The sequence below is a fragment of the Drosophila mauritiana genome, chromosome 2R, assembly GCF_004382145.1.
Source record: "Drosophila mauritiana strain mau12 chromosome 2R, ASM438214v1, whole genome shotgun sequence".
Classification (NCBI taxonomy): Eukaryota; Metazoa; Arthropoda; class Insecta; order Diptera; family Drosophilidae; genus Drosophila; species Drosophila mauritiana.
In genome coordinates this window covers 20,671,250-20,684,761 of record NC_046668.1, presented here as the reverse complement: position 1 = coordinate 20,684,761, position 13,512 = coordinate 20,671,250, and the positions used below count along the sequence as shown (strand labels likewise).

Genomic DNA, 13,512 nt, shown 5'->3' with positions numbered 1-13,512 from the left:
GTGGCATGTGGCAGAGGTAACAAAGGCGGCAGAGGTCGAAGCAGCGCCAGGTGCAAACTGCGCTGTCGACAGCTTTGGCAACAAACCAACCAAACCCAGCATTTATTACCATTTCCCACGTTGCGTGATAGCCACCCCATTCCCGCCAAAGAATACGAAAACTAAATGCAAGTTTCGCCGCTAAGAGATGACTAAAATGTATGCACGGCTCGTAATCTCCTCTCTGTAAATTAATAATGTTGCGACAAAACCAACAAAATCACGAAAAACACACAGCTTAGCTTAGCGAAAAGGTAAAACAGATGGAAAACTTATATCTCAACTTTATCCCAAACTGGGTAGTGAAACAATAGGAAACAAACTCAATGTCTCATTATTTCTTACTTTTCCTATCGAATTAATGAGACACTCGAGATGCAGTTGTAACTTATTGATTTAGAATGCAACAAGCGATGTCTGATTTCTTGCACTTCAATTATTACATAGAAATAAGATATTTTAAAAGAATTGGAAACTTAAAATTTTACGATTGCGGACCTTTTAAGCTTCAGATCAATTAACTTTTACAAGTTTCCAAGTAGTTAAAATTCGTGCAAGTGTGACTAACTAATGAGTTTCCCGAAAAATATTACGATTCATTTCAACTACAGTAGTAAATTCTAGTTTAAGCCTCAACCAAATTCCAAAATACGTTTATGCACGCAAATTAGTTTGTATCTTTGATTCATTCATCAGAATTGTTCATTACAAAAATTTTAAGAATGGGTTTTGTACATTTTTTTAACATGTTAAGATAGTTACAATTGTTTTTCTAAGCAAGGTACCACACAAGTGCACTTGAGATAAACTAAATATTCGATGCTCTAGAAAATCTGCCAGAAATTTGATTTTAAATTGTTATAAAACATTCATTGCCCAAGTTACGCCAATTGCTTGCGGGCCAATTAAACTTTAATTGAATTACAACTTTCTGAATTCCTTGGCACTCAGCCAAACGCACAAGCGTGAGTGTGAGTTCAATGTCAGTCCCTCGTTGGTCGCCAGTGGGTTAATGATGCACGACCGAGCCGAACGAAAGCAAAAGGAAGACGCTAGTGCCATCCCATTCAGTTCCAAGCCGGAGCTCCAAGTTGGAGCCACCGGAGCAACCAGAGCAAGAAATCACAGCCCACGCGAATCGGCGAAGCGTCAAGAGAAATCATTTCATTATAGGGCAAGAGACTCAGACTCTATAAGATGCCCCCGCTCGAAAACACCACATGCTCCACCATCCGAGCGGCCTAAGTGAATGAAAATGAAAAAGTGCTGGTGGCACACACAAGTTACGTGATCAGAATGATAAACCCGGGCTCAGCAGGCATCGGACATATGGGAGGTGGGTATACGAGTATACTATATGTATGTGGGTGGGTGGTTCGGTGGTGACCGGTGGGTGACTGACTGGCTGACTGATGGTGGGTGGCTGGCACTTGAATCGAATAAATTTTCATTGTATTCGCGCTCCGGCGGATTCCGTTTCTATCATTCCGGCTTTTGTTTGATGGACTCGAGGCTCGAATTAATTAAATCGTCACCGATTGTTGTGCTGTCCAGCGGGGAAATGACCGAATCCAAATCGGAATTGGAATCCAAATCCCAATCCGAATCGCCATCAAAACGAAATTAGTGGTCAAAAAATGCTGCGATAGTCGCTGCTGGCATTTTGAAATCCGCATTGCCTTAATGGGCCTGGCAGATGTCACGGAGTTCATGGCTGCCAAATCCGGCGCTGTACAGAAATGTAATTAAACTTTTAATTAAATGAATTAAAATACCATCTCGATGACATCTGTGGGGAAATTGTCATAACCCCCATGACAACGCGGATGTTGTTGGCTATAAAAAACATCAAATGCTTACAGATTTGGGCTACACGGAAAATTCACTTTTGTAATTTAGAATTTTATCTAAAAATATGAATTATAAAGATAAATGTCAGCAGAGCGAGGGCATTTTAAAAACTTGATTACTTGTCATAAAGTTGGGATGGTTTTTTTCCCCAGTGTACCTGGCTTTGCTTGAGTTTCTTTGAACTGCCTGCTTTTAATTGCAGACAAAGCAGGACAAATGGAGGCCAGCTCCGTAAATGCGGTCAGCAAATGGGCGACCACGCCCACTGCTCGCCCCCATTTATTAGTTGGCCTGCGGAGCGAAAGAGAGCCCCACAAAGGCGATGGGGCAGAAGAGGAGGGCGAATGTGTAACCATAAACCACCCAGTTAACCACAAAAACGATTTTGGTTCACCTCCGTATATCCATGTTAATGCCAGGTGGGTGGTGACGATTCGGGGTGCAGGTGGTCGGGCTCATTGTGGGTCATGCACATTCAACCCCGGTTATCCTTGCAACAGGACCCACAGGTAATTGTTCATCAGAAAAAGGGCCAAAAACTAAAGCCAATGGGCTCAATTGAGCAGCAAGAAAACGAAGAAGGTACAAAGTGATGCAGATGTTCCTGCTATATAAGATTTTACATTTCTAATCCCATATATAATATTTATTTCTATTTAAAATAACGCCTCTTATCCAGTTTATCTTATTAACTTGCGACATAAATAAACTTAAATAACGTGCCACATTTCGTGCATCAAATTAGATTAGAAATATATTTTTGTGTGCGTAATTATACAGAGTATCCTTTTCAAAGCTGTGGCTTCCAAATGAAGACTGGGATATGTGGAGCCAAGAAGACAGAGGGAAAAGTACCCACACGAAAAGTGCTAAAGCAACAGTCTGCTAAACATGGCCCACTTGGCAGGGTTGTCAGGTTTTCGTTTCTGTTCCACTTCCCTGCTCCCCCCAACTACCGGTTTCATGTTCATTTTTCGGTAGTTTTATTTGCTCATCGTCGAGTGACATTTTGGCTGACGTTGGCGGACTTCCTTCCCCGCGGTACCGCCCCGCCCCCCCACCTTTTCCCGCCCACAACCCACAATTTGCCCACGGGGCGGATGACACGTGCTGTTGGCAGACGACGTGTTCAGCTCACCCCTTCCTCGCCAGAAATGCCCCCCTTTCGGTTTGTTTGGTCGCAGTCAGGAGTTTGTTCATTATTCTGAGACCCGGCTACTGTGGTCTAAAGTCACGAAAACAATGATCGTTTGCTACATATTAGTTTTCCATCTGCTAACAGAAGAAAAATTCGAACATATTTGTATTCACTAAGTCGCATAGTCGTAGAAAACACATTCAATCCGAAGTTGTGCACCGAGTTTATATTGATTTAAACAAATATGTGGAAATTTAATTAAACAAACTTCACCATTATATTGACGCTTATATGCATATCCACAATAAGCCAATGGAAGAGGAATTGAGAAAAAAGTTATTCCAAACAATGTGGCGGGAAAATAATTAAACAGATTTTTCTGGCATAAAACTAACAAAGAAAAAGTATGAAAAAATGAATAATTCTACAAGTCTATGCAAAAACAATTCTAGAACACAAAGACTTTAATTTTAATCTTTAATTTGACCGAAACAAAGCTGGGTTGAATAATTAATTTGTTGTGGATGCCACAAGAAACTTTTTTCCAATTAATGTTAATGCGTTGTAATGTATGGTAATATAGTTAAAGTATAAATTAATATGTTTCAATTGGCTGGGTTTTGTGTCGCTGTGCAATAGAAATCTCTAAAAAGTTGTATTTTTGCACAACTAAAATCAAATAAAGCAAAGCTGCGGTGTTTTTTGGAAACTTCGATTTATTTTATGACAACATTGTTTCGATTGATTTACGTTTTCTATTTCATCGGTGCTTTTCCACTGTTTTCCCTGGGGTCGATTGTGTTTTTAATTTCTTTTGATGTATTAACCCCCGACACCTCGCCGTTTTTCCACCCTCTTCGCAATCCAATATCACCCCGACACTTCTGACTACCTTGACAGTGGCCATCGTAAATTGTTATTGGCTTTTTATCTGGTCCAAACGCTTTAAATGCAGATTTATGCAATTCCCGTTTGATGGGGAATATTATTTGTGGACCGATCCCAAAGACCATTGAATTCAATCGAAAAAGGGAATACTGTTTATCCGACCAGGAATACCAAACATCCATCCGTTCATCCATTCATTCATTCATTATTATTGACAAATACCCATAAACAACACGGAAGCGGCTGAAAAACTGTGGGAAATTTTTTAAATATTTCTGTTTTCCATTGCTGCTGGGTTGGCTGCTGAAAAATTGCGTTGTGTCGAAAACCCCCTGGCTTAAGCCCTCTTGGACCATAAAAATTCCATCAGCATTGAAGCAATTCCATTAGCACGAAATGATTTGATGCGGTTTTAGCTCCTGTTATCTGCGGTCGAAGGGGGTGTTTTTTTAGGGGTTATTTAGGGGCTGTTCCAGACATGGAGCAGGAAGCACAAGTGGATTGAAAAGTCATAAAGTCATCCTCTGCCCTGCCCCACTCCACATTTCTCTTTCGCTTTGACTGTACGCTTCCTTTCAGTGAGATTTTTTTTGTGTCTCCAGCACTCGCAATTTTAAAGCACTTTCCTTGGGGTTCGACATGTTGTTTTCACCCGAAGTTTTTGGAAAAATTTTACAACTCTCCGTCGTTATCGGTGGCGCAGACACATGCCCATATAGTCCAAAACGTCTGGTCAGTGTAATCACCTAATCCCTCCTGGCGCACAGCACCTGGTTCCACCGAAATGCTGTTCTCTAATTGAAATATATTGTGGAGTGGTCCGAAATCCTATTATATACGATTTTCAGGCCCCAGGGGTGCCATTTCCCATCCCCGTTTGCGGGCTAATGTGCAGTTCCAAGCGGATTGGACTGAAATTGTGCCTCATATATAAGGAGGAATTACGATGGGTTATCTTTGGATGATCGCCATTTGTACGGAATTAGAAGGTTGATATATCTATTATGATAGATGTGTAGTGTCACTTCTCTTAAGTATTAAACTTTGTATATAACTAAAAATATAAATTATTATATTTCCCGAAGTGTTAAAAACATTGCAACCCTGTCTCATAGCAAATGTGAAAAACTTTTCTTCAAGCCAAATCCCATCGGAGCCTAAGGTTTATCGTGTGCACTTTTTCTCTGTGCATCAGTAGTGTCAGGATAATGCGAAACGTATACCTTCGTGAGCCAGGCGACAACTGCTCCTGGTGAGGAATTTAAGCACACATCCAGGGGCGGAGAAGTGGGCGGCAAATGCAGATGCAGCCACAGCAGCAGCCACAAAATGCCAGGAACGCATAAAATGCCGACATTACCGCCATCAGGGGGGCAATACGGAATTTTTGACGGGAGTTTCAGGGGGCTTGATAAGCGACGGCAGCTGGAAAAGCGCCGCATGTGTGGACCGAAAGCTTCTGCTTGGGAAAGGGCGAGGAGTTGGCCGTCGGAAAATGGAAAAGGAAATTGAGTGTGTGTAATGCGTACTTATGGCGCACATTTTAAATGAAATTTTCGCTGCGACTACGCTTCCTGTCGCCTGTCTCCCTGCTCTGCCATCTTCCCCATATCCAGTATCCCCTATATCCTGTATCCCCGATATCCTGTATCCCTAGCTTCCGCTAAGCAATTTCGAATGCATTGAAGTGCGGCATGCGAGCAACAGGTGGCGCTGCTGGAGGACACACCTCGAGTGGGCTGCATATTTTCCCTGCTTCCGCTCGTATGTTTCACATATTTGCCTGCTTCCTTCCTTTCTTTCTGCCTGCTTTAGGATTATATACACCTTCCATATATATTATCCTTGCCTGTCCCCTCCCATTTTATTAAATTCGTGCCTGTCTGCCTGGGCAAGTCGAGGTCCTGGCCAGGAGCTTATTCCCGCCAGTGGGAGCTCGCCTTTCTTCCAACCTTGGCCCCCTGCAGGCACAATTCATTTTTCATGTAGTCTCGAGGAAAAACACACGGAAATAAAGAAGAAGAGGATGTGGCAGGAGACACATAGCCGGAGCTGCATCTTGGTCAAATGCATTATTAATTGGTTTAGACTGCAAACAATTGTGCTAGGAATAAGAGAAAGAGAAAACACGAGAAATTCGCTGAATAAATTGCTTTGTGACTAAATTAAAACGCGAATAACTATGTTTTTGTTTAAAAAAATCCAAGGAATTGTAATACCTATCACCACCATGTTGCCTTTAGGTATATTCCGCAAAACTATATCAATAAGGTACTAAAAAAAGTTTAGCCTTTGTTAATTTAATTTACGCAATTTTTTATTCAATTAAGTCAATTTCGTACCTCCCTCTTACTCACTGGAATGTGACAAAAAGTGAGCCAGCATTAAATGTTGTTTACTTGCGAATTTGATTAGTTTTTGCCGCGTTTTCCGCAGTGTTTTTGTGTCAGATACATTGTGTCAGATACATAGCGAGATACAAACTGCGAGTTGCGAATTCCAGTACTGCACTCCATCTTTCACTGGCCATGTTTGTGGTGTTCCTTGTGCTCATTTGCACTCGAGTCGCGTTCTGGCGGCTGCCATCGCCATGGATAATAAATTTGTCAACTTGCAGTTGCATTCGCAATGCTGTAGTAGCACAGTAGTTTTGTAGTTCTGTAGTTTTGCCTCCGCTCGGAAAACCACGAAAAAAGAGCAACGTGAGCTTCATCTGTTCGCCAGTTTGTTAGCTTTTCGCCGTCAGCGGCTATTACACATTTCATTTTATTGTCACGTACGCAGCACGTCTCTTTATGGCACATACGCCCCCCCATCCGTCCGATTTCCACATATATCTATGGACTAGGAGCCATATATAGAGCGTTTACAGTTGTCTCGCCGGCCAGAATCGAACATCGAAGGCTGTCAACTATTGCTGGGTGTGGCCACTGAATTTCAATCGTATTTTACTACAGCTGTAAAGCTGCGTTTTCTTGTACGGAATTATCTTACATTCATACGAATTTTCAGCAGACTTACGTCACTTAATTGATGGCCAGTAGGCAAGCTTTTAATTATATCAATGGGCGTGCGTATTAAATATCAATTAGGTAATTTCCAAGTGCAGCTCATTGAGAAACTAAATATTGACTCGAAGGTTCAAGTGTCAATTTGTCAGCCTATTAAGTAATTAATTAACAGGCGAGCTCTTCAGCCTTTTGTGGTTAAGCAGTGAAAAGTTATGAGATTTGTGAACTTAAGTTATAAAAAAATTTTGAAGTTCATGCACGTATGTAAGGTAGAGCTGAACTAAACTTTTTTTTTAATGCCACTTAAAAGTAATTGCTCCAGAAACTCTTATAAAAACTAGACAATTAATAATCCCTTTGCACAATGAACTTTAAGCAGAAAGATACAGAAATGCCATCTCGTAGATTTAACTACTAGTTGGCCTTAAGGAAAGACTCGGCAAATCTCCAGCTGCATTTAACTGCAAATTATTTATTCGGTACCTTATGGCTATCTAGTGGAGATCTACAGAAACGCCGCATTTAAATTACAAATGCAGCGGGGAAAACATTCTTAGTTTAAGAAAAACTACTCATTTTCAGCTGCTCTTAAGTACCGCTGCTCATGCATTCTGAATGGCGATGACGGAAAAACTTTGTCATTTAATTCCGTCATTCGTTTTAGAAAAAAATAAGTTCCAAAAGTTGGTCGAGGGAAGACGCGAAAAGAAGGCAGCGAAAACATTTGCTCTTTGTTACCAACAATTGGAAAACACCTGAAAAAAGTTAACTTCTGTTTAAACTTTGTGTTCGGCAAGAAGCCAATTAAAATTCTATGGAACGAATTAGAGTGCAGGCGGCATTTCCATTCCCAATCCCATTCCTACTCGCCTCGCACTAATTCACTTTGCAGTTTCATCTCTTAGTTACTTATGCCATCTCTGCCATCCGTGGAAAATAGTTTTCCTGCACTTTCCGCGTCCTTTTTCGGTGGCGGATTACACGGATCTGTGCAAAGTCAGGTGCAGGCGAGCCGGAAAATATATATATAGACGGATAGATGGATACCATATATATGGAGGGCAGAAAAGGAGCAGACTTATTGCATTACTTACGCTAAATAACCACTTACAAAGTGGCATTAGACGAGGAGATGAACTGATCCAGATGGGGTAATGAAGACGGCTGCGATGATTCCGTCTCTGCCGGTGAACTTCTCATTAAAGAAATGCCATAAGCATTCACGACAAAATGCCAACAGGTAAGGACAGCTGAGGTGGAGCAGGACTTAAGTGAAAATGTTCGTGGAGAATGCAAATGGAATGCGCCGAAGGACGGGCAAGAGTGCTCGAAATATGCATTTCAATACACAAATGTATCTGTATCTGTATCTGTATATGCATCTGCATCTGCATCTACATCTGCATCTGCGTCGTGGTTAAGCAGGCGTACGAAAAACGCACGGAGAGGGAAACATCTCGACGTGGAAAGCCCGGAAAAATCCTCCTCAGTGAGTTGGTAGTCTGGTTGTCATGCCTTTGATTGAGTTTGCACTGCCTGAAATTCACATTCAGGGAATTGTTTGCCATGCTGCGTGTTCAAAAAATTTAAAGTCCGTTTATCCGTCTGATTTTTGTTTGTTTTTCCAGCTTAAAGAGCTTTCAGCTGGAATGTTTGCACGCAAGTGTACGTAAATTAAAACAAGAGCCGCAATCAAGTGTTCATGGCTGGAAATGTGAATACTTCCATAAATGAATAGCAAGACGGGTTCTTTGTTTGTCGATTGTTTGGGTTCTCAAGGCATTCAATTGCCCGTTTTACTATGCAAATAAGATATTTTCTTCTCAATAATTCAACAATTGGCTTTGAATTTTAAATAAATCTTGAGTGTACTTAATGTATTAAGCTGCTTGTACAAAAGCCCGATAAGTTGCTTGCGATTTAGGGTTTAACATTTAAGGTGTTGCCATAATTATCGCCTATACATTATAATGCGTAACATGAAATTAGAGAACGACTGCTAATTTAGGCCACACAAACAGTGAATACTAGTGTTGCGCTATCCTGCCTCACTATTTCCATTTTGTCGATTTGCATTTGACTTCACTGCGAATCAGCCGGCGAGCAAGTGAGGCTCTGAAATCTAATATGGCAGAAAACCCAATTAAAACGCTGCACAAAACAGGATCCTGGATCCTGGGTCCTGGGTCCTGCAGCTGGAGGAGCAGGAGGAGCAACAAAGGCGGCGGCAGCCACGAATAATTTCTGGGCTGTGGCCCGACAAGTTTAATCTCTTTGCCCGATGCAGGCAGCTGTGCTCAGTCGACTCGACTTGGATTTGGTCTTGGTTTGGCATGGGGCTGGCTCCTTGGGGTATGCAATATATTTTTGAAATGGCCGAAACGGATGTAAACTGCCGCACCGAGAAACAAGAGTTCTGAAAATGCCAGCTAACGCATAGCTTTAATTTATTGAAACAGTCTACTTAGCTTTGTACCATTTTAGAAATTGGAGAACTACTATATCCATATCTCATTCCTGATTTTCTTATTTCATTTCAGAGAGTGTCACTAATTGAATGCGAATTGCTGGCCTGGTAAGTTTATTGAACACCACGGGGGCGTGGGGGACCCATTTGCGAAGGAGTTCGCAAGGGTGTGTTAGCATATGGGTTACTGGTTCAAGCGGGCTGACAAATACTTGGTCAAGTGCTTAGTAAATGCAGGCAATTCTTTTGTGGGAAAGGAAAGCTTTTAGTGAAAGTGGATGGGAAGGCAGTATGGAAATGCCAGCTTGAACTTTGATCAATATCAGCAAAGTAGCCCCACCCAGTTCCCAGTTCGCAGTTCTCCCTGCTTCCTTGGGTCATAAAGTGCGAGAAGAATGAACTAATCGCTGGTCAGCCATGAAAGGGGTAAAAGGGCGTGGCGGTATGGTGAAAAGTTATGTCCGCCATATAAAAAGGATGGTGTGTCGCTGGATGCCACAGTAAGGAGAGGATGGTCACACCACACATGTGGCTTTCGCTGCACTTTTGTGTGACATCTTAAGTGCATATGGCTGCAGGTCGCTGCTCCTGCGGATCCTCCGGATGATGCTAAGCCACCGCTTACCGGACTCGCTTTTACGGCTGCAATTTGCCAGAGACAAAGCCATCGGAAATCTTTCCCAGTGGGTTTCGCAACGTACTCGCGTTTTTTCGTGGTTTACGGCGGCGGAGAGTTTACATTGTTACGTTCCGCAGGGCAAAGTATTCATAAAGATTAAACGACGACAAGGAAGCTGCGGGTTAGCTTGTACTACTTACTGGAGAGCGGAGCTTAAAGAGGCCTTAAATTTCTCAGGGAACAGCTAAAATAAAAGTACATTAGACGGAGTCAACACCTTGATTCAATTAAAATAGTTGGCTAAATAAAAAAAACGACTTCATATATAGTAAAAGTGAATTGGATAAGTGTACTTGCAACAATTATTTTTAAAATAATAATAATTGAGCAAATAAGCGGGGATTTTATCATTTCTCCTTTATACCTCCTTTATATTTGGTAATCGTCAAATCAATCTTGTGGCCTTTTCTATTTTAAGTCCTGCGAAAGTTTTCCTTAAGCGATTATGTTCGCAACAAGAGACTCCAATTAAATGAGAAATTTCTCCGATGTATAAAACCAACATCATGGAATGGCTCCATCACACAACTAGTTTTTCCATCTTGATCTCTCTGCGTTTTGTTCTCTCCGGCGAAGCGTGTTTTTCCAACTCCGTTTTTCCTCCTGAAGTTATTTGGCCCTGCCTCGACTAGTATGACAAAAGTAGCTTAACTTGTTTTCGTTTTTTATTATTTTTTACTTCCGAAGAAGATTTATCGATGGCCGTGCCAACTCATACATAAACTGTTCAAGGGAGCACGTCCCTTTGCCATAAAAATACGAATATGAGCGAAATATTCTGGCATGAATAAAAAAGAAGGGAACTGAAAAAGATGGTGGCCTGCTTGCGATATTCCAGTTGATTTGAGGCCATGTTGGGTAGTGCACATAAACACAAAATTGAAACTCCAATTGTCATACATATCAAAATAAAATATCAAACTTATAATATTTTATCTGATGCACAACTATCGAAGAAATAATCATAATCAAATGTTGATGTTACAGAAAGCATCAAAATCATATTTTATTAAAGAACTCTTACACCGTTTCTCTACAAGCATGTGTGAAATTTTAAATATCAAATTATATTAATGCAAACAGAAAGCGATTTACCAGTAAGCAATTTCATGCAACTGCTGCACGCAATTCAAGGACAATGTGAACGAAAACCCGAGGGTCCTTTGAGTATTTGGCAAATTCGCCAGCGTTAATTGGTGGGCGTGGCCAGGTGGCCATCTGAAATTGAAATTGAAACTGGCGCTGATTATCTGGTCGACCGCCGCTGGAACACGTCCGTCTGCCACCCACTTGGCATGAGTTGGGGCAATAAAAACTTATTAAGCGATGCTGAGGACGCGGCACTCGCAACTTGCCATAAAACCCGGACAACATGGGGAAGCCCCAAAAAGCGGGGGCCAAAATGGGGAAAGGGAATCCTGATGGGAGGTCCAAAAGGATAAATGGAGAAACATTTGGCAGAAATGTGTCGTTGCCTTGGGGCAGGACCGTAATAAAAACGGAGGAATAAAACGAAATAAAAAATATAAAAAATGCGCATACGCCGCATTGGCTTCGCCTGCCTTATAATAGACATTAATAATATATCGCCGTTTCCGCTTCAGACTCCTTCTCATCCGATTGCAGTGGGAAGTGCGATAAACCGTTTAGCAACATCCGGAAACGGAAAGAGAGAGAGCAAGATAGAGCGCTATGGTCGAGTGTCGCGACTATTGGATACCCGTTAATCAGATAGATCAGAGGATGGAGATATTAAATCAGTAAGGCAGAAACTATATACATAGTCTTAATAGTCCGATTTTTGCAATGACATTCTTTTCAAAGAATCGATCATAACCTTTTACTCCACAAGTAACGGGTATAGAATAAGGAAGTAGTGTAAAGCTCACTCCTAGCGAAATTGTGAAATTGCTGCCCTGACCATCCACTCTCTATCTCTGGACATTTACATACTAATTCGATTCATTACTGTCCCCTGGCTGGGATCTTAATTGAGGTAATCAATGCATCTGTAAGCTGATTTAGGTTGAGTGGTTTCTTTGGACCCCAATCGGCTTAAAATTCAATGCATTTTCAATTTGGCATATTCGCATCTGGCCATCCTTGAACTCCGATCGAATTCAATAACAAGAATTGTAAAAGATGTACACGCAAATATTTTGCCATGAGATATTTGCTCATATGCACACAATGGTCGGGCAGCAACAAAGGCTTCAAAAAGTATTGGGAAAACTTTGGCGACGGCTCCCACCCACAGCAGCCCACTGCCTCCACTTTCCATCTGCTAACTTTTTGCAGTGCCATCTGCGGAAAAGTTTATTGCGATAAATGAAAATAGGAAGCGCACAACGAACAGTTACAACAAGATGTTGAAATAAGTTGTCAAGCCAACGCATCCGGCTGTTTTATGTATTTTCTACTCCCATTTTTTCTCTGCTTTCTGGGCGTGTATAGTTTTCCACTTGTCTGACTGCGGCGGCTGTCGGCGATAAGCGCAAGGCATTGATAAACATCCCCATTCTACGCGGCACCGCAACTCCATTTCTTTCGCAGCTCTTCCGCCTCATGTCCTCCACCCTTTTAGGTGGGGATGGAGTGGATGTCAGGCAGCGACAATGGCTATGCCGTCCCCACAATTGGTTGGCTTGACAAAACGATGGCCGGGACTTGTAATACACCTCAAAAAAGTAAGGGTGTCTTGAAGTATGGAACACTATCTTTACTCCAACGTTTCATTCATTCAAAATGTGTGGAATCTGCTATGATATGTTGAGATCCCACACTTCGATCTTGATATCATATTATTTCGAAGCTAGTAGAGATTATTCGTTAGTTGCTCCTAATGCATCTTAGATTCTTCTCTCACTGCATTGAAATCGCTCAATTCTTAAGGTTGAGGTCGTCGTAGTTGATTTTCCGCAGCTCTGCAGGCGGCAGGTCGGAAAAGTGGGCAGGGGGAAATGGGAAAGCGGGTAGATGGAGGGAAATGGGTTGGTTGCTGGGGGCGACGACTGTCAGTGGGACACTTTGCTGTCAATGGCAGTTGAGTTACGACAAAGGGAAGAATTGCATGGCAGAGGCGCTTCCTTCGGCTTCCATGGCTTGTGGAATTTTTCACGCGTCACCTGTGGCAGATAGTGGTGCTCCCGCCGCCTCTTCTCGGCGGGAAGTCTTCTGTCTTGGCTTTGTCGAGGGAGTCGGAGTTCTGTCATATGGTATATCCTAGGCCTTTTCCGATGGAGGAGCCGGGTTGAATGAACTAGCACCGTAATCGATGCGCCTCCGTGTGTGCGTTTGTTCTGCCGCCATTGTTCGGGATATCAGATACACATATCCTGGCACCGATGGCGGCGTCTGCCAGGACAGCCACAAAAAAGGCATCAGGATGGGCCCAGCAGCCGCTCGACATTCATTTGATAACATTTTATTAGCATCAGAT

The 13,512-nt window shown here is 42.2% G+C and overlaps 1 protein-coding gene across 4 annotated transcripts in view; it reads left to right on the top strand.

The window, feature by feature from the left end:
- The window catches only part of LOC117135967 (kazrin), a 38,477-nt gene that overhangs the window by 2,986 nt on the left and 21,979 nt on the right, over positions 1-13,512 (top strand). For all 4 annotated transcript variants that reach the window (XM_033296572.1, XM_033296569.1, XM_033296571.1 and 1 more), the window contains exon 2: positions 9,468-9,502. Coding sequence is in view for 1 of the 4 variants with exons in the window: in XM_033296571.1 (XP_033152462.1) it covers positions 9,485-9,502 (18 nt within the window). In the remaining 3 variants the exon portion in view is untranslated. The remainder of the gene's footprint in view (positions 1-9,467; positions 9,503-13,512) is intronic.